The sequence below is a fragment of the Danio rerio genome, chromosome 6, assembly GCF_052040795.2.
Source record: "Danio rerio strain M-AB ecotype USA chromosome 6, GRCz13ab, whole genome shotgun sequence".
NCBI classification, from domain to species: domain Eukaryota; kingdom Metazoa; phylum Chordata; class Actinopteri; order Cypriniformes; family Danionidae; genus Danio; species Danio rerio.
In genome coordinates this window covers 41,105,278-41,128,157 of record NC_141026.1, presented here as the reverse complement: position 1 = coordinate 41,128,157, position 22,880 = coordinate 41,105,278, and the positions used below count along the sequence as shown (strand labels likewise).

The window sequence follows — 22,880 nt, the reverse complement described above, 5'->3', positions numbered from 1 at the left end:
GGCTGATGAGCACCTTTTAAAGAATGTTAGTAAACGTCGCAACAATGCATAGAGCAAGCTCTGTAATTGGTGGCATGGGACCAGCCACAAGAGGAGGTGAAGGAAAGTGGCATTAAAATCTGACTCCACTTCGCGTGCACGCACATCACGCAGTGGCTGCAGTTAAACTCTCAGCGGTTTATCATGACACTTTGATCAATCTTTTTTTTTGACAGCAAGAACAAACATAGAAGCATTGTCTGATTGACAAGCAGCACCTAATTATGTTTAAAAAAATGTAAAACTGCAAATAGGATAGATTTACACCCCATTTTAAAAGTAAAAGATACTCTAGGTAGTGTAATCTACACAACATTAAGTGCAGTGTGTGGGTGAGAGGGGGGGGCAGTGTTTCGATGTGAACCGGTTATGATGTGGTTCTGTGACCGCTGGTGTTGGTTGCTGTATGGTTTAAAATTATGACCGTTACAGTAACTAGCTTAATTTCTAATTAAATTAATTAAAAATATATGAAAATATTAGTCTTATACTTTGAGTGTTTTTTGTGTGTGTTTGGGTGGGTTTTGGACAGCTGTAAAAAACTCAGATATATCTGGCAACACTGCCTGAAAGCCATGTGAACCCGTTGGAGTGAGTGTTTACAAGTGTCGAGTCCCGTGAGGGAGCTCCAGGTGAAAAGTTTTGTTTTTGTGTTTACCTTATGTTAAAGTTGCTGCACAGCCATCGATTCCTGCCTCAGAATGAGCAAGCTTTAGCTACTTCGTCACTTTGGAATTGTAAGGTTCTATCTGCGTTCTGAATCATTTTGAGATAATACGTTTTCGCATTTCATTGCAAACAGATTGTGTGTAACTTTTTTTTTTTTTTTTTTTAAATAAAAAGTCTTATAAAAAAACATCCCATAATGTAAATGTCAGTAACTCAATTTTGACAAAAATGTCGGATAGAACCATATAGTTCTAAGGTGACGACTTGTACATTAAGGTAGCGTCCAGAAAAAACACCAGCAGCGAAGAAATTTGACACAGCGGAACTAAAACATTGCACTGCCAGCATTTCTGGAGTGTTAATGCAGAGCAACGCATGATCACTTAACGCAGAAGTATAAAGCAGCCTTAATAGTGAGTGTACACTTGACTGTATTTCTGTGTTTAATTAATCTTTCGTCTCAGAATTCTAAGTTTCTGTCTTGTAAACTTATTATGAATTAAAAAATTAAGTGTCTTCATTTAGCGCACACACACACACACACACACACACACACACACACACACACACACACACACACACACACCAAAACATTGTCCAGACTGCAGCTTTAAAATCCTGCTTGTGATTTCAGATTGTACTCTCGTTAATGTGTATTTGTGTGTCCACAGATCGGCCCGGGGTGCAGGATCACGTGCGAGTGGAAGCGTTGCAGGACAAGGTATCTGAGGTTCTGCAGGCCTACATCCGTGCACATCACCCGGGGGGGCGTCTGCTTTACGCTAAGATGATCCAGAAGCTGGCGGATCTCCGCAGCCTGAACGAAGAGCACTCCAAACAGTACCGCTCGCTTTCCTTCCAGCCCGAGCACAGCATGCAGCTCACACCTCTGGTGCTGGAGGTGTTCGGCGGGCAGGTCACCTAGCAAATTCACCCCCGTCAGGAGAAGTGCTGCGGCTCAGACACACAGCGTGGAGTGGAGTGAATGTATGGACAATCACCTTAAAACACATACAGAGTTTCCAGGACGAAATTTGTGAGTGGTGTGTTAGTATGTATGGGTGTGTGTCATTTACAGATCGCTTAGGGATTGCCATAGGTGTTTCAGTTAGGTTTTTCGTGTTTTAGAAGGACATTCTTATGGGAGCTTGTTCTTGCCATGGAGTGTAAAAGAGAAAAGATTGTAGTGAGTTTTTATTTCACAATTCTCAATTCTTGTTTTTTTTTTTTTTATTAAAAAGCAATTCTGGATGATTTTGGGACTATTTTAAGGTTATATTATATATAACGGAAGCCCTAATCCAGCAAGGTGGAAAAAAAGCAATCTTGGTGGTTTTAACAATATAATGAAGTCATTATAACAACATAATATCTCGTTATAACAAGATAAGTTATATCTTTTTTTTTCTCACCCCTAAGATTGCTTTTTTCACATTGTGGTTCAGGGCTTCCATAATTAAACGTCTTATTGTTATTGTAAAATAACAACTAATTTAATGTAACACTTCGGTGACTGGAATGTCACTTGCCCCACCCTAAATTTCAAAGTTGAAGTCGGTCGTGATTGAGTGCTGGACAGAAGGAATCAAATCTGGAGGCGAATAAATGTAAAAACAAAATATTTTCTTAACAGTCTTTCCAATAAAAATATCGGCAGTTAAAACAATACAAAACTATGCATTGCTAAATCAATCAAGTATCGAACATATGTTGTGAAAACTAGACTAGGCTAGGCAAATAAACACCTACAGTGTTTCACAGCTCTTTATGGGTTACATTTAAGGACAAAATTTTAATCTGGAACAACAAGTGAACACATCAGTGCCTGTATAATTGAATATGCCTGGTAAAATTCCCATTGTAAAGCTCTTTGATTTCAGATTTTACTTAAAGCATGCACATTGACCGGTCTTATTCTGCCATCTTGTGGCTCAAATAGAAATTAACACAATTATGTCGAAAAAACGACTGAACTATGTCAAAATAACAAATTAAATATGTCGTTTTAACAAGATATTATGTTGTTATAATGAGATATTATGTCGTTAAAACTAGGTAAATTTTTTTTTTTCCTCATTGCCAAGATTGCTTTTTTTCACCATGTGGTTCAGGGCTTCTGAAAAATATAATTCAGACTTCTGTTCTAAGTGTTGGAAATTTATATATTTTTTCAGTTCTGACGTTTTCAATCTTGCTCTTGAAAGTTATTAACATTGTGAATTTACATTTTGCAGTTTAGACTTTCCCCCTTAAAATTTTTGATTTACTTAGAATACAACTCTTACTTTTTAGTTACCACAACAAAATAAACAAATAAAAAGTTATTTACTTTTATAATAAACAAAGATATTTTATCACAACTTTACTCATTTTTCCCCCCTGCAGTTTAGAAATTTAGACTTTCTAGAACTAGGGGTTCATAACATGAAGCAGTTCTGACGTTGTCTAGCAATTTTGAGTTTATAAATTACAAACTACATTTCGCAATATATATATATATATATATATATATATAAACTTTTTATTCAATGTAAATGCAGTTCTAGTTAAATAACATCTAAATTTCTAAACTGCAGGGGAAAAATATTTGCTTATTATAAAAAAAAACTTTTTTTATTTGTTTACTTTGTTGTGGAAATTAAAAAGAAGAATTTTATTCAAAGTAAATGTATTAATGCATCTGTCATTTATATAAAGAACTACATTTACTTTGAATACAATTCTACTTTTTAGTACCACAAAAAAAACAAAACTTTTTTTTATAAGCAAAGATTTATTTTCACAACTTTTTCCCCTGCAGTTTAGAAATTCAAACCTTATAGAACTAGAGGTTCAGAATATGAAGCAATTTTTACATTTTCTATCAATTTCGAGTTTATAAATTGACAACTACAAATTTTGCAATTTGTATATAAACTTTGTATTCAAAGTAAATGCAGTTCAAGTTCTATAAAGTCTTTTTTCCTGCAATTTAGAAATTCAGAAAATTGTAATTAAAATTTTTTTTAAAAAATAATGTTTTTTTATTTGTTTATTTTGGTGTGGAAACTAAAAAGTATAATTGTATTTAAAGTAAATGTAGTTCTATATATAAACGATAGATGAATAGATACATTTACTTCTAATACAATTCTACTTTTTCATTACTTTTTAATAACTAAAGTTTCATAATATATAACAATTCTGACATTTTCAAGCAATTTTGTTATCACTATTCATAAACTGATAATAGTGAGTTTAATTTTCACAATTTTGACCTCATTCCCTCCAGATATATAAATTAAATTGAGCAAAATATTTTTTTTTCTTCTGCTTTGAAATCAACAAATCAAAGGTAATTGTAAATTTACCATTTTTAAGTCTTATATCAACTTTTTTCCTCGGAGTTGCAAATGAAGTCATTTCTTTTTTTCCCCCATGGCAACAATAATCTTCCATGCATTCTTTCAAGAATGCAACACCTTTATGCTGTTTGTTTCACTGTGGCATCTAAATACAGTAATATTTTACTGTATCACAAATAGCCAACAGTATTACCCTGCATGTGTAGGATGAGTGTGTGAGTGCGCGGTCCTGTTCTAAACCTCTGCATGTTCCCCAAAGCGCTGTCCACTACTGCTGATGTTCTGTCTCTTCACCTCCTGCCTTTAAATGCACAGGGTTAAAATACTAATGCAAGCACACAGCTCTAACTCACCTCTCTCGCCTCGCCACTTAACCAATGAGACGGCAGCTCCGCCCCCTCTCCTCTGCCTCCAGAGCTCTGATAGGTCGCTGAGCAATGGCTGTCTTCTCTACTGTTATTTGCCTGTGCTGTGATTGGCTGATTACCCGACGCCTCTGCAATTAGTGCTTGCCACACAGCTAACCTGTAAATAAGACTCAGTATCTATATTCTTACTTTTCCAATCAGTGTAAATAGAGTTTGATATTAGTGCTTCTTGTGGCTTATGGTAGAATCTAGCAGAGGGAGACCCTGCAGCCCTGGCTGGTTATAGTAATCAGTGTATAAAGGTAAAGGCTGTAAGCTAATTGTGCGTTTGCACAAAGGAAATTGGAAGCATGAAAACTGAGAGCTTTACCGCTGTTCTTTTTACATTGCAAAATCATTTGTTGAATCATATAGCTTATGTATTTCTCAATGTTTGCATTCCAGTTCTCTTTTTTTCAGCTTTATTTTTTTTTCGTTTTAGCTTTACCCATCACATTTGTTTTTCTTCATGACAAGTTATGAGTTTATTTATTTATTTGAATCCTTTAGCATTATTTTTATTTCACATGTACAGTACATTTCACATAAGCAAGCATTACAATGGCTGGGTCATATTTCAACATTTTCAAAAGAAAGAAATTATCTAATATGATTTCATTTTAATTGCTATAAAATGATCATGTGATCATTTTTCTTATACACACTTAAACTTTTAAAGGCATTGTTCTCAAAATAATGACATTTTTGTCACAGTTTGCTCATCCTTTACGTGTTTCCAACCCTTAAGTATTTCTTTCCTCTGTTGAACACAAAAGAGGTTGTTTCTAAGAAAGCTTGAACTATTGGCTTTCATGTTATTTGTTTGTCTTACTAAGGATGAACACTACCATACAAAAGTCTTGTTGTCAAGCCTAGTTGTAAGAGCAACAAATAACTTCTAGTTGATTGTTTGGAAAAGTGGTAGAAGGTAGATTTATCTGATGAATCATCTGTTGAACTGCATCCCAATCGTCACAAATAATGCAGAAGACCTATTGAAACTTGCAATGACCCAAGATTCTCACAGAAATCAGTCAAGTTTGGTGAAGGGACAATCATGGTTTGGGGTTACATTTGGTATCGGGGCGTGCAAGAGATCTGCAGAGTGGATGGCAGTATCAACAGCCTGAGGTATCAAGACACGTGTGCTGCCCATTACATTACAAACCACTGTAGAGGGCAAATTCTTCAGCAGGTTAGCGCTCCTTCTCATACTTCAGCCTCCACGTCAAAGTTCCTGAAAGCAAAGAAGGTCGAGGTGCGCCAGGATTGGCCAGCCCAGTCACCAGACATGAACATTATTGAGCCTGTCTGGGGTAAGATGAAGGAGGAGGCCAAAGAATCTTGATGACCTCAGGGAGTCTTGCAAGAACGCTTTCTTTGCCATACCAGATGACTTTATTAATAAGTTATTTGAGTCATGTATAGATGTATGGATGCAGTCCTCCAAGCTTATGGGAGTCATACACCATATTCATTCATTTTCCACTGCACCATGACTTTATATTCTATACTCTACATTATTTCTGTTAAGTGACAAGACTTTTGTCTGAGCAAAGTCAGACCTTACTGCTCTAATTAATTAATAATCAAGGCATGATCATTTTATTTTGGCAAAATAAGTGTAATCTAGAGGCCTTTACCTTTCATATAAGCCACTTCTGATACCAAATGATCAACTAGAAGTCAAGTTGTTATTTGCTGTTCCTAAAACTTGGATAGGCGACAACACTTTTGCCAGGTGGTGTAAATGATTGGAGGTTTTCAGCTTTCTTCAAAATATCTTCTTTTGTGTTCAACAGAAACTTTGGAACCACTTAAGGGAGAGTAAATGCTGAGCAAACTCATTTTTGTGTGAACATTACTTTTAAATAATGTTTTTTTTCTTTATTCATATTAAAGCAATTTGTCATGATTGTCAGATTTATATATAAGAACGAGGACGTGAAATATGACCCTGTTATCTTCTTGACAGGTTTTGGGAGATTTAATTTTGGATTTGGATGACTTTAGTGGGACTTTAAAAGACTTTACTAAGAAACAAGGCTTACTTTTTTTGATAACTCTAATAGCAACATTCTGGATAATTTATTATCTTGACACTTGTAAACCGTAACAATGGTTGTACATGCAACCCTGGAGAATTTGAGGTGTTGGCACAGGCAGGTTCTTTAAACCAGTCCAATTACAGCATAATTACAGCATTTTTTCTTATGCTGGTTGTTATCTAAACAGTAGATAATGACGTCTTCACAATGGTATGTTTTTATCATTATTATAGCATGACTTTGGACACTATGTTAAATTCCACACTAGCCACTGCCTACATCGTGTCCTCTAAACCAAACACAACTGCCTTACCTTACCCTACGTACTCATTTTAATTGCTTTTTTTATGCTTTATATGTATCTCCACTGTGTATATAATAACAATAGTAGGCATATTTGCGAGACTGTTGTCAAGGGCTCCATGAGTCACATTCGAGGGCTGATACTAACAGAGCGCTTTCTCTCTGTTGCTTTATATATCTCCAGTTAATCACGTCTGATTTGTATGAATCTTCTTCTCGGTCAGGGCTCAGGGTCATTAGGAGAACTTTTCTGTGGTATGAGAGTTAATCAGAGTTAATGAAGATTGTCTGTAGGTGTGAGTTTAGTGTCGGAACTGGGTCGATGATTTAATGATTATGTAAGCTGAATTGAACTACCTGGAAACTGCGTTTGCTTGGAAAGACGAGCGCGGCAAGTGTGTGTGTCTGTGCGTTGAAGAAGCGAGGACGATGTATAGCATTTATCTATACACCAAGTATATTCATATTTGATTGGGTGTCGCATATTCGCCCCAGTCTAGGTGTGTGTGTGTGTGTGTGTGTGTGTGTGTGTGTGTGTGTGTGTGTGTGTGTGTGAGAGAGAGAGAGAGAGAAAAAGAGATAGAGAGAGAGAGAGAGAAGTTGATCGTTTTCTCAATACATTACTAATAAATAACGTAGTCAAGGCACTTAAGAATTAATGACATGGAAGGTTATACATATATATATATATATATATATATATATATATATATATATATATATATATATATATATATATATATATATATATATATATATATATATATATATATATATAAGTATATATATATATAAGTATTACTTTGCAAATGTAAAAGATGAAAGTATTTTCTTGTAGACTAGTTTTGATATTCTGGTATCAGTGTACAGGTTGGATGCACAGGGCAGAGGGTTGTGTGTGTGTGTGAGTGTGTGTGTGTATGTTTGGGTAAGGAGTTTAGAAAAGTACGATTGAATGCTAACCTCCTGCCAAGTGCAGGTGAATACATATAAATATATCTATATATTTTTTTCTCTCACGATCTTATTGCTCTCTTTCGACTGTCTATTTTATCGTCTTCATGCCTTCTCTCTGTACTAAGCTGCTCAGTACTATGCGGGATGAAGGGTGTACACTCGATTCTAAAACTGGAAAACGATGAAAGCTTCCAGATCTTTTAACCATTCACTTCTTTTTTTTTTCGCTCCAATGATTATTTCATGACGAGCGAGTGAGAATATCCCTGCAGCACTTACCACCATGACTAGATCCGACAAACCCGGCACTACTATGGCAAGCCGTTTTGACATTTAATCTATAACCTGTACTAGTATCTATTTTCATGGTACTAGTGCTTATTTTTTTAGATACTAGTATGTTTTCCATTAAGTGCTAGTACTTATTCATTAGATACTAGTGACTGTTCTTTTGGTCAGTAATCTCAAACACAATTCCTGGAGGGCCGCAGCTCTGCTTAATTTTGCTTTGACCACCTCCAACTCACAACTGCTTAATAGTTTATACTAGTCTCAAATAACTTGATTAGTTGGATTGGCTGTCTTTAATTAGGGTTGGAGCAAAACTGAGCAGAGCTGCGGCCCTCCAGGAATCCAGTTTGAGACCTTTGCTTTAGATACTAGTGCTTTTTAAAAACTACACTAGTGCTTAGACATTAAACAGTTTCTTTTTATTAGATACTAGTACTCATTCATTAGATACTAGTACCTATTAAATAGATGCTAGTTCTCATGTATTAAAACTTTTAATTGGATATCAGATACTAATTCTTATTCATTAGATACTTGTTTCTATTTAAAAGATACTAGTACTTATTCATTAGGTACTACTTTTTAAATGGATACTAGTTCTTATTTGTTAAATAATAGTACTTATTTTAATCGTGACTAGTAACTATTCTGTTGTTACTAGTAACAAATTTGAAAACATTTCATTGATTTCTGTGGCAAAACTATTCAGTTTTGACTATATGTATTCCAGCTGGGACTAGTACATATTTTTCTGTAGATACTAGTACTTATTAAATAGATACTGGTACCAATTCATTAGATACTAGTAACTATTAAATAGATACTAGTTGTTATTTATTAGTACTAGTATTTATTTATTAGACACTAGTATCTTTTATAATTATTACTAATAATAATTTTTACTTTACTAGTCAGTTCTGCTTTTTTACTCGTCTGTTATGACTAGCCAAAATAAAAGAGTTCAACAAACATTTTCCTTGCAAAATATATATATTTTTTTACCAATAACATTTCAAACAAGTAGTATTTAATAAATGTGTACTAATATCTTTTAAATTAGTTGTAGTATGTAATTAATAAGCACTATATCTATTAAGCAGATACTAGTGTCTACTGAATAAGTTCTAGTATTTGATGAATAAGTTCTAGTATCTAAAGATGTTTTCACACCTGCCTTTAGTTCGGTTGAATCTCACAAGAGTTCGTTTTCCCTCTTGGTGCGTTTCGTTTGGGCAGGTGTGAATGTAGCATTCGCACTGGAGTGCGCATTAAAAGCACACAAAAAAAGTGACTTGAACAGGTGATCTCGGTTCGCTTTCAAACAAACCCAGGAGCAGTTAGTTTGTGGTGAGAATATGATCCGAACTAAAACAGACCCACCGCAAAAATGCTGCACCTTTTTGTACCAATCCTGTCTAAAATAATTCAACCCCCTTAGTGAAAAGTGACATTTTGTGTCTGCTGGTTTGTTTACTTGCAGGAATTCCATTGCCATTTTCCCGGACGTTAATTCAGACCAATCGAAAAGCAGTTAAGGAAATACGTTCAATAACATCAGGCCAATGAGTGATGTGGATTTTGTCAGATAACTGCATTTTGGTTCTTTTCAACTGGTTCGGACCAAAGCAATCGGTTTGGTGTGAAAAGGACCCAAAAACAGAAGAAAAATGCTACAGTGTGTCATTTGTTGCCCTTGGTCTGGACCAAATGAACTGAACTACAGATGTGAAAGCACCCTAATACATGGGTACTAGTATCTAGGTAATGTGTACTAGTATCTAATGAATAAGCAGTAAAAAGGAATGGAAAAGATACTAGTATCTTAAATAATAAGCACTAGTAACATGACAATAGATACTAGTACGGGTTATAAATTAATAAGTTAAAACGACTTGCCATAGACTACATGTCAAGTTCAAACCGATATGCGTTACGCATGATGATGATGATGGCGAGACAGGAGAAAGACGAAGATGTTGGTCTCTTTTCCGAGTCCAAAATGTAACCATAACAAACTACCTCTCTGGGGAACAGACACATTTGATTTGTATTTTTTTATGATTCATGTTTGTATTTATTGCTGTGCAGTGGCTCACATGGACAACCCAGTACCTCATGTATGAATATCACTTAACAAAGACGCCTTAACAGCTGTTTTATCAGATTTTGTTTTTCTTTTTTAACTGTTATTATCTGTGTGTACAGTATTTGTATCCTTAGCAGACAGACAGACAGACAACAAACATACAGGTTCACAAAGCTGAGAGCTGTTAAGGCGTGGTCACTTCCATGATTGACAGTGTTCAGTTGCTGCTGGGATTGGCTGGCCGTCCTCAGGCCCCGCCCTCCCCCCTCTTTATTCTGACTGCTCAGTTGGATTTTGCTGCTCCGCAAAAATAATTACACAACACCTGTCAGGGCACGAGCTGCTCTTGTTTTCTCTCAGTGGACGATCGTCTACTCTGCCAACCACACATGCTCAAAACCTCATCCTTACCTCAGTCGAAAACATATATATATATACAAATATATACACTCTACTGTCAATACCTCATCCCAGGTCAATCCTAAAATGGAGTAGATGATCGAGTCGTCCACGATAATGAGAAAAGGAGGAGACGCGTGCTCTTTACCTCTCCTCTTCTGTCTGCGCACCGACGGACAGAAGATCAATAGGAAGTATGTGGCGCTTAATGGCTCATGAGTGCAGAAGTACTTCTGTCTCAGAGCGAATGAGTACCATAAAGACAAATGTAATAGAAATGCTAGCTGTTTACAGGCTGACGGTAGTAAGCCTGCTCACCAGGACAAAACCAGTTGAATATGACCATTCATGAAACGGTTGAAATTGCCTGTTTTGTTTTTTGCTTTAGTTTTTTTCTTTTTCATCATAAAGTATTGTAAATTCATGTTCCTGATTTCATGTAATATTGGTCAAATGTTTTACAAATCAATAAAAATATAATAATGATCAATGCTTTTATTTTTTAGTTTTTCTTTGTCATTCATTCAGGAAAAAAATACTGAAAATACAGACCTTTATGTACTGGAGTGGATGTTTTCATCCACTCTGGGGGGATTTTGTGTCTTAATTCGGCCATAATTTTTTTTCAGCTAGTAGAATGATTTTTAGTGTCAAATCTTAATTTGACACTTATTTTGAGAAAATGCTTTGATTTTATTTGTATTGTTTTTTTAAACTCAGCAATACACTATAGGTAAATTTACTACCCTTTTGTTATGTTCAGGATGAAAACATCGACTGTAAAAATGCATCAGACACATTTTTTTTTTAATTTTCTTGTATAAATCAACCTCAGTCCTGATCAAAACTTTAATTGCTTAACTCTTTAATTACCAAATGTATTAATGTCACTGGTTTGGTTGGAAAAAAAAATGCGCACACAAATGGGTGTTTTTTTTTTCTTTCTTTCTTTTAAAAAAAATTTTATTGCAGAGAGATACAATTTACAGCATCAGTAGACATTTGTCACTTTTACAGCTTTTCCAGTTCAAATTTCTTCATGACAGTGACAGAACAGCGTATCCCAAAACGTATTTTAAGGAATGTTGAAAACTAAATTTACCATTTATGAGATTTACGTGATGTCAGTTTTGTCACATTTCATACTCTAGTTTTTGCTGGATTAGCTTAGAGTAAATAAACAAAATAAACAAAAACTGTATTTATGCACCATCAAATGTGATTAAATGGAAGTCAATGGGGCAAAAACAGCCACCAGCAGTAAATTAGGGAGAAAAAAATTTAAATCTAACAATGCATCAAAGCCAATCACTAACCATTCACATGTCCAAGACTATCTGGAGTAAAATCCAGTCCACAATCACTTTTTATATTGAAAATATGTAATTTTGTGTGTTTTTTCACCAAATCAGTGACATGATTTATGAACTTGCCAAGTTATAATCCTGTAATTTTTAAAAACATTTAGTAGTTTTGATCAGAACAGTTCTGTCCAAAAACGTGTGAAAAAGATATTTTTGCGATGCATTTTAAAGCAGTTTAATTCAGAGAATGTTTTCATCCCTAACACAACAAAATGGTAGTAAATTTGCACAGGGGTTAAGGTCAGGCAAAGATTGTATTTTCCCTGTACATTATAGAAAAAAAAATGAAGAAGATTATTAGAAAAAAGGACATCAACGAAAAGGTCCTCTGATGTGAGTGTATAATCAAATAAGAGTATAATAATATAAAAAATTATATGTCTATATTAATTTCTAAATATCTTTATATATCGTTGCATCTAATTATTTATTAACATTAGTTGTAATTAAATGACAGTTCACGTAAACGGTCATATAGCTTTCCCAACTAGTTTTTGCAAAATAATAAAAACAAAATTATTTTTAAACACAGGCTTGACCTGACAGTTTAAGTTGCATACCAAGACATGCAGTACTGTATCTGGAATATAAATGATTGACTCAGTTGGTTGCTCATATGATAAAATATGAATGCCGAGATTCATAACAGTTCATGGGAGACTGATTCTCTCTATTTTTCCCTCTTTCTCTCACATACACACACATTCTGAGTGACATGAGTTCCACAAAACCGGTTCAATTTCACTTTGAGACATTCTCACATTTTTTTTTAACATATTATTTGCACATCTTAAATCATCTTTTGTCAGCTTACAAACGTAATTGTGAGTGGAGTCTTTCACAACTGGTTTGTGGTAATAATATTGACAACAACGAAAAACTGCATATCTAAAAACCAAATTGATTGTAATTTACGCAATAGTAATTATTGTTTTATTTTTGCTGTGTGTGTACATGTAATATTTATTACTATTGCTCATCTGGCACGACCCTCATCCCCCAGGTCAACCACTCTATTTTGTTATTGACTAGTAGTTTTCCACAATATCAAAGCCTGTTGTTTCCACTAAATAAAAGTAAACTTGGCTAAATTAATAAAATAATTTAGACCTTTAATTTTACGATTCATAATCCCTCCCAAGAGTTTATATCTAACAGACTTTAATACAGAATCTCCAGTCATCTCAGAATTGCATGTTTATACTCCGAGTTTGTTCAGTAATAAACTGGCTATATTGTAAATTTATATTTCACATTTCTCAAAAGGTAATAAGTTGTGGTTTAAACACTGATGTGATGAGATTATAAATAGAAATATGTCACTATTAATTTTAATCCATGGTGCCTACCCAACCCCAAAAGTTTTCATTTCTGTTCTATGTCCAATATTCCTTTTCTGCTACAATGCACTTGAGCCAGGGAGGAGACTTGTGTAAGCATCCCATGGGATGAAGATCTGTAAAACAAAACATTTTGAAGAATGTTGATAATCCTTATACAGTGACATTAGAAGAAAAAAAATATATATATTGAAAAATCTATATTAAACTCAGTGGTTTCCAACATTCTTTGAAATACCTTCTTCACTGTTCATTAGATCAAGAAAGAAACTCAAGCAGGTGTGGAGCAAGTTGTAGAGTAAATTAATTAAATAATTTCCTATCTAATCTCCATAAAAAGTGATGTTTTTTAAGTTGATACAACTATTTAAGTGCTATTTACCCGCAGGTGAAGCAGCAATGCTGTTGTCATGTTGTACGCAGACCCTTTTTCTGTTTCAGTGATTTGTATTTAAATAAGGCTATATTGATTTGTATAATATAACATATTGCTTTAAAACTCCCAATAGTCTGTCTTGTAAAATGAGATTAAAGTGTTTTTGGATGAAGCTCTGTAATTGTAAATTGTGATGGGCAAAATGCAATGCAGTATGCCTACAGTGCTAATACATTGTATAGTCAAATAGGCCTGCATGTTATTGGATGAATAGTTTTAGCATGATTTTTCAACTGCTAATTATTATTATTATAAATATTTTTCCAGTTTTGATCATTTAGACTCATTCGTGTGTCAGATGTGTTATAGTTGGCCTGGGCTTTATATTTGTTTTTCTTGAAACTTTTTATTTAGGATTTTTCTATATATATTTTTTTTTCAGAACAACCACTTCCCAACAATACAACCTCTTACAGATGAGGGGACAAATAACATAAAAAGGATAATATATGTATTTTTTGAAATAAGAAACATAATACAAAATAATAAGTACTGCCATCATAAAGTCTTTTCAGGAGATAGCCTAAATAAGTTCATCAAGCTACATTGTAGTTCCCTCAGATTACATTGGTAAGTTAAGAGGTTATTTAACCTCTAAATGTACATATCTAAAAATGTTGTGATACTTTTCCACCTCTTCAGTAAAATATCAGTCTTCATTTGTAGACATGCGATCATTTTATCCATTACAATAACTTGAAGTCTCTGAATCCACTGAGCAACCTTTGGAGAACCTTCCAACTAATGTACTGTTACCATTTTTTTGTAAACAGAAAAAAAAAATTCAAACCAAGAAACAAAAAATAGATGAAACATTAAAGAATCTGAGAAAGATTACAAAATGTAAGACTATTTAACAAAAATCCCTGAAAAATCAAATCAGTTTAAGTCGCCGAATCCATAAGAATTTCCCGCGAAATCTGACGAAGTGAACTGACTAGCATTTAAGCACACTATCATTTATGCTTGTGGCCACGAGATGGGGATGTTCGACACGCGGAGGCAACAAGGCTGAAAGTCTATCCTTTTGCTGCTGCCTTCCAGGCGCTGAGAACCTCCAGTTACTTTTACTTTTCATGTTTTGCAAAATCAGAATCATCTTGAAGACAGCGATGTTAAATCCACTGGAACCCCACACTATGAACGGAGCCACCATCCTGGAATGGTCAGGATATATTTTAATAAATTTAATTAATTTGCTTTGTTAAAAGCTTTATTTGAATTTGGCATAACTCTTTTTTGATTTGAAAAGTAGTAGTTTTGCGCACTGTAGGATTTCAAATTTCCGCAGGAAAAAATTAGCCTCACTCAATAAGCCTAACGTTAGCCCACTTCATCTGTTCGCCAAACATTTTCAGGCCTAACGTTAGATTGTTTTGCATGTTAACCCTCCTTTTCCTTTTAACTATGTAGCGGTTATGTACTTGTTCAATTATTCATTGTCTAGTAGGCCTACAGCCATGTTCACGATTAATTACAGTAAATTGTGGAACCTAATTATCAAATATAAATGTTTATTTTCTGTTTATTTTTGGAAAATTGATTCTAAATCAATTCGATCTGAGCGGTCACGTTCAGCCATTCGCAAATACTCTCCTCATCATTGGATAGTAAAGTGTTCTCAGATGTGTACAGTGGCGTAGCGGATGGGCCCGCAGGGCACGCACCGCGGGGGGGCCCCGCGTGATTAGGGGGCCCCGCGTCGTCGCGATTTTCAATAATTGAAAATCAACCGGCAACCGCAATAATCAAACTCTTGGGAACAACTGTGGTCGGAACCAAAGTTCACAGGTCTGTGTTCTCTGAACACCTCTCAAGCGGTGGACTACTTCATTCTGATTGCTTGCCGCCAATGTTGCCAACTTAGCGACTTTGTCACTAGATTTAGCGACTTTTCAGACCCCCCTAACGACAAATCTAGCGACTTTTTTGTGTGTTATTGGAGATTTTTTTAGACTGTCATTTGTCCATACTGTACCGTCCCTACTCTTCTCAACGAGCTGCGTGTGATGCCGCCGGCCCCTCCCCCGCCTCACAGCACTGACAGGCGGCCCAGTCAGTCCTCTACAGCAGCCTCTCCCACCTGCAGCCCGAGAGCAGATCACCCCTCTGCGTACCGACGACAAATGATTTAGCACAGGCAGTGTGAAGGTATTTCCCTTGTACAGTCAAACCGATCTACTTCTACTTTATTTTAACAATTCAATTGGACCGTTTATTCTTTTCTTGTTCACAATCACAGATATTTTAGTGACAGTTTCTGAACTTGCCTGAGTTTATTACATAAGAGAGATTACTGCACATTCACTACACATCTATAATGACATGCTGTATTCAAACAGCAATACATTTAGTTAAATAAACATGCTTATATAAAGTGTAGTGCAATTATAAATACCCCTTTATTAACCATAGGCTGTTAAACAAACAGAAACGGTAAAACGTGATGACGTCAGTGATATGCAAATTGGCGTATGACGTATCTCCCCCCCTCTTCATCAGGGGGCCCCGTCAGCGATCCCTGCAGGGGGGCCTCCACATTTTGCGCTACGCCACTGGATGTGTACTACAGAATTTCACAGAAAAAAAAGATTACCTGATGGCAGCACGGTGCGGTGACCCAAGAAGGTCGCTGGTTCGAGTCCAGGCTGGGTCAGTTGGCAGTGGCACCATGTGGTTTACATGTTCTCCCCGTGTTCGCGCGGGTTTCCTCGAGTGCTCCGGTTTGTCCCGCAGTTCAAAGACATGCGTGAATTGATATATTGGCCTTAGTGTATGTGTGTGAATATGAGAGTGTCTGGGTGTTTCCCACCACTGGGTTGTTGCTGGAAGGGCATTTGCTGTGTAAAACATATGCTGGAATAGTTGGTGGTTCATTCCACTGTGGTGACTCCAGATAAATAAACTAATCCACAGGAAAATGAAATGAATTAATGTAATGTTTCATGTAATAGACCATTCAATGTGGTAATATCATGACCCATGGACATTTTCTTATTTGTTGTCAAACTATTTTATTACTATATAAAGATGCAATTCAATCACAACTTAAGATTAAATAGCTATAATAACATTATTTATCAATTTGCAGACCTTTTTGGGTTCTTGGAAGCTATGGAAGTAAAAAATACGTCGGACCATTGTTATTGTTTACACCATTCAAAACTGTCGATACTTTTTTGGCTAGTAGTATGTGATTTCAGATGTCCCATAGTATTCACAAAATGGAAAAAATACCATGGTCTACTGTTTCCCCCAACATTCAGAAGTGTGGAACCAATGGACAGACAATTTACTTTGCCTTTAGAGTGGTGAGGCCTGTGAATGGTTGTGACCCAACTGATGCTCATAGGGTCATATCAACAATGTGAATACACTATGAAGAAATTTCATCTATACTACCCACATTCATTTTATCTAGAAGAGGCTTTTTAAGAGTTGTGAAGTATGTTTCAAACCAAATGTAGTACATACCCAAAATGCGATTTTGTACACACCTAATCTGTTTACTGAGGTCACAGCTACTCGCACACTTTCCCCAATTATAAATAATGTGAAAATAAGCATATTTAGACATGTTCAAATTGAGGAAATTAGCTTTTTGAAAACAGCTACTGAACCAACAACACTGGCTGGATGTGAGTGGAATTGCTAGGATTAGTATTTGAAAGTTTGTTTTTAGTTGAGTGGTAGACCTCATCTTTGAGGACCTCTCAGATATCTAGTATAGAGCAGACATGCTTTTTTTCTCCAGCAGTCTGAGAACCGTCAACTCGTGGCGTGTGTGTGTCAGGAGAAAATGGAGTTTATCAGGGCTCACAGTCACACAGGAGGATCGTTAGCACAGCGGAGGTTGATTTTCGTTGGCTTGCGCGAGCAGGAGATAAGATGTGCCACAGAGTAGATGATCTGTCGAACCCAGCAAGAGGAGGGATGGAAGCTGAACCCAGGTCAATCAAGTCATGTGATCACTTGTAGATTTCAGCTCAGGAAACTTTTCAAATGGTCTCCAAAATCAGAGACAGGATTTTTTTTTAACATCTCTCCAGGCATCGTATGAGTCTTCACGTAGGAAGCCTTGAATCTGCTAAACATCACTGGTGCATCCTAGCACAGTTGTAAACTATATGTAAAGCTTGCCTAAGAATGACCTTTGAAGCATTGAAACATACTTTCTAAGGAGCAATATTAACCTCTAAATCTAATTTTGGTATTAATCATTTGGCAGTCATCTTCTTTATAGAGAATTATACTGAACATTTTTCTACAAATAAAAAAGACTTCACCGTTACTGCTCAGAGTCAAAAAAGATCATATACAGTATGGCCTTTTTGGTGACAATATGTAGCTGTACTGAAAACCTGTTACTGACGTGAAGTAAATGTATAAATCTGAAATATGATAAATCTGAAATATGATACGCTTGGTAAGCTTAAAGAAAATGATGGAACTGAAACATTAATTTACAGCAGGGGTGCCCAAACTGTTTCTTATTAGGGGTCCACAACCAAACTTGATCGAGGGTTGTGGGAAAAATTTAAATATACAAAACTGTATTACATTAAAATTTGACATGAGTGATTTATTTGCTAATTTTTAAAAATAAGCAGAAAATGCTGCTTTAAAACATATTAATGATGCAATATCATTTTTGACATTTTATAAAGAACTTATTATAGTAAAAACAATCCCATTTATAACACGATTGAGTTCAATGCTGAATACACTAGTCGAGCTGCTCCTGCCTTGCTCACGGATGTCTTGTGCATTTATTTGCAACATTTAATTGAAACATTACATTTGTTTGTAGCTCCTCAATTAAATAAAGAAACTAAATTACGTAAATTTACAAGGACACGCTCTGTCAAAGCCAATCGCCCCAAATAATTTCCCATCATTCTCCCTCTCTTTTCAGATAGGATGGTGGGCCACAGTAAAGGTTTCGATGGGCCAACTTTGACTGTCTGATGAAGAGCCGTGTGGTTCGAAACGTTACACGCTTTGTGTCAGCTTTTTTAATTTAATAAATTTGTATTTTTGGAGCTGGAGGTGTTGGAGGTGTAATGTATTGTGGGCATATTTAGCGGTTAGAGTATGGACGGTTGCAGCACTCTTCAAATTTTTACTGGAAATAGTAAACCTTCCAGGAACCGTTGAGAAATAGAAATAACCATAGAGAATATTAAGCAGGTGTGAGTTGGAGCTAAACTATGCAGAGCTGTGGCCCTCCAGGAATTGAATTTGAGACCATTGATTTACAGCTAAAATAAAATTTTTAATATTAACATTATACAAAAACAGTTCATATAAAATAAAAAAGCAAGTTAAATGAAAATAAATCATTAAAAAATAGCTATTCAGTTATAGAAAGATAGCATACATCTTGTACCAGTACTGATGTACAGACTCATCCAACCTTATATTTAAAAGAAATATGCCAGTTCTGATACAGTGAAAGGTTTTGTTTAAAATAGCATTGACCTAGTAGAATTGGAATTTGGTTTACCCAAAATATATAACCTAAAAACTGGTTTACCCAAAGTATATACCAAAATATCCCCATCTGCCCTAAATTTACAGAATATAATGCATTTTGGGCAAGTTGACCTAAAGTGTAGTTAAGGGAGTGTGTGTTTTAGTATGTAAACATAGGCCTAAATCAGGGCGGGGTGCTGCATGTCTTCTAGATAAAGTTGTGTAAAAACTGAAAAATTAATGTCTGTCTTATCATCCCCTGTCCCTCTCTATTTCTGTCTGGGTATTAATACAGCGGGTGTTGTCTTGGAAGTGTGCCCTGGCTGATAGAGGAGTTTCCTGGTGAAGATCAACGTTCTGCTTACTGAGAATTTGTTTAGCTTTAATGTAAGTGTCCCTATCCAGGTGTCTGGTTTAAATGCATCCTATATTCTCTTGTCTTTTCACAAGCACGTTTTAGAACATAAGATAAAAAACGCAGCATTAAAAAAAGAAAAAGTTCTGCTGAAGTAAAGTTTAAGCATTCAAACTTTTTAACAGTTTAACCATTATCTTGATGTTATACAATTATACTCTTACATAACGTCATTAACTGCGTCATACATTTGAGCATTTTAACCTTATTGGTTAAAACACTGATATACCTCAAATATTTCAACGCATATGTGTACAATATCTAAATATCTCAATACAAAAGTCTGACAGCTACTAGGCTATTCAGAGCTGACTCCAGATTTGTAATAGTAATCCACAAATGAATAGAACACGCACACACAAAGTACAGTCTTTCATACTCAAGGCTGTTTCTTGTTCTCTCAGCTGTCTTATCAAAACTGGTACAATCTTCATCCAAACTGGCAACTTGGTAAAAAACAGACAATATATTTAGCAAATAAAGGAATTTACTTAAAGAGAATTACACAGAAAATGGTAGGTAACTCAGGAAGCAGTTGTCCTTCCAATCATTCAAGTGTCCAGGTCAACTCAAGAGGCGTCCATGATCTCTGACCTGGCTGGGTAGATCCTGAGGAAACAAATCATTTGGCGTACAGAAAAAGCACAGACACACATATCATTCCAGTTACTCTGAATAGGGATGACATTTAGGTCATCATATAATCTAGGTCCTTAAACATTCAACTTTATTTTTTTTAAATTATACATGTAACTCCATCCTGGAGAAGATATCCATCAGAAAACCCACACCTTCACAAGAATGGTGTACATTATAATGTGTCCAGTGAGTGTCTTAACCCTTAACTGCCATAGAAGGTACTGGAAATATTTCTGAGAGATTTTGGTCCATATTGTCATGATATAGCATCACAAAGTTGCTGCAGGTTTGTCGGCTGCACATCTATGATGCGAATCTCCCGTTCCACCACATCCCAACAGTGCTCTATTGGATTGAGCTCTGGTGACTGAAGCCATGAACTCATTGTAATGAACTCATTGTAATGTTCACAAAACCAGTCTGAGATGATTCGCGCTTTATGACATGGTGGTTTATCCTGCTGGAAGAAGATGGTTGTGCGTGAAAATCCCAGTAGATCAGCACTTTCTGAAATACTCAGACCTGCCTGTATGGCACCAACAACCATGTCATGTTCATTCATTCATTCATTTTCTTGTCGGCTTAGTCCCTTTATTAATCCGGGGTCGCCACAGCGGAATGAACCACCAACTTATCGAGCAAGTTTTTATGCATTGGACACCCTTCCAGCCGCAACCCATCCCTGGGAAACATCCACACACACATTCAGACACACACTCATACACTACGGACAATTTAGCTTACCCAACTCACCTGTACCGCATGTCTTTGGACTGTGGGGGAAGCTGGAGCACCCAGAGGAAACTCACACGAAGGCAGGGAGAACATGCAAACTCCACACAGAAAAAACAACGAGACGAGGTTCAAACCAGCGACCGTCTTGCTGTGAGGCGACAGCACTACCTACTGCACCACTGCCTCGCATGTCATGTTCAAAGTCACTCAGTGCCTAAATGCACTGAGTTGGTGTCATGTAATTGGCTGATTAGAAATTTGCATTAAATGCGTTAATTGCGTTAAAGCAGTTGGACAGGTGTACCTAATAAAGTGGCCAGTAAGTGTACAGGCATGTCTTCATGAGATTCACCTTTGGACATTATTGTTGTATTTGAAGTAACTGAGTCATTACAAACCACCTCACGCCTACTTTACAAAACGCTTCAAACCAATATACTTTTCTCTTTTTTTTTTTCAAAACATTCAGCTATGTTTAAGCATAAAAAACAAGTCCCCTAGAGCAGTGTTTCTCTAATCCTGAAGGACCACCAGCTCTGCACATATTCCATATCTCCTTAGCCAAACACATCTGATTCAGATCAACAGCTCATTAGCAAAGACTGAAAGACCTGTAATGGGTGTGACAGACAAAGGTGACTTCCAAAACATGCAGTGTTGGTGGTCCTCCAGGAAAGTGGTTGAGAAACACTGCCCTAGAGTTAAACAGATGAGTTTTACCATTTTTAAATCCAATTGTTAAATCTCCAGGCCTGGAAATGATCACTTTAACTTAGCTACGCATAAATCATTGAATTGAATTAGACCTTTAGCATCACGCTCACAAAAAAAAAAAAAAAAGAGTTTTGATAATTCTACCTTTTAAAGCTGGACTCTTCTGTAAATAGGAATATTATCAGAAGTCTTTATTGCATTTTTTTAGGTGAGATGCTAATGGTCTAATCTGATTCAATGATTTATGCTAAGCTAAGTTAAAAGAGCCAGACCTTAATTAGATTGACTGAAGGGATTTAAAAATAGTCAACTTAAACTCTTTAACTCTAGGTGACTTGTAAAATGAGCCTATTTCCTTTAACATATAATTAAAAGATGCGTATTTAACTATAATTACTTATACTGTACACATCATGAAAAACAGTGACTATTAGATAGATGTGTTGCTTTTGAAAAGTCATGTTTAATGTCACACAGCCATAATAAGGTCAATTTAATTCTTGGTAATGTAATCAAATCTTGTTTTTGCCTCACTGTTATAGGAAGTAAAATAAGCTAATTAAATGTCAGTACGAAGCTATTAAACTAAATCGCCTACGCATTGAGTGGAAACCCCCCTCTGCATCGTGTCTCCTCAGTTTGGCTCGCGCATGAATGTCAGTGTGTCAGTGAAATGTCATATACACACAAACACACATGTATGCACACTTTAGGCCGATTGCTGGGGAATGCGGTGAGGTCAGTACAGCTGTTTATGAAATAGTATAATATGACGGACTCTCAGCTTTTGCAGGTTTTGCAAGTGAGTCAGGGGATGCTTTTGCAGGTGGTTGTGCGAGTGGCCTGAGGTGGTTCTTATATGGGGCAGCCTGCTCGCATGTGTTTCTGAGTAAAACCACATTGTCCTCTTCTCTGCTGTCTCAGCAAAGAGCCCAGGTATCTGCAGAGACAAAACTGGATAAAGAGTACAGACAGAGAATGAGAAAGTGAGGTTAAAGTTTCCTGTAAAGCGGTAAGGCAGGTGCAAAACCAAACACAGACATTCACACAGGAACACTAAATGCATGCTAAGCTCCAGCATATAAACGAGGGCCATTAAATAACAACATGCAGAGGTTACTATACAGAGTTTTTTCTATATGTAAAACTGTCTGTCTGTTTCTTTGCTTTACTTTATACTTCATAATTTAGATTCTCATTCTCTTTTTTTTTAAGGTCA

General features: G+C 36.0%; 1 protein-coding gene across 3 annotated transcripts in view; it reads left to right on the top strand.

Annotated features, from left to right (window-relative positions):
* The window catches only part of vdrb (vitamin D receptor b), a 53,282-nt gene extending 49,822 nt beyond the window's left edge, over positions 1–3,460 (top strand). For 2 of the 3 annotated variants that reach the window (XM_087255780.1, XM_087255779.1), the window contains one exon: positions 1,380–3,460. In XM_087255780.1, coding sequence (XP_087111906.1) covers positions 1,380–1,633 — 254 coding nt within the window. In that variant the 3' untranslated portion in view covers positions 1,634–3,460. The remainder of the gene's footprint in view (positions 1–1,379) is intronic. The other variant, NM_001159985.1, reaches the window with a different exon arrangement.
* The last annotated feature ends 19,420 nt before the right edge of the window (positions 3,461–22,880 follow it).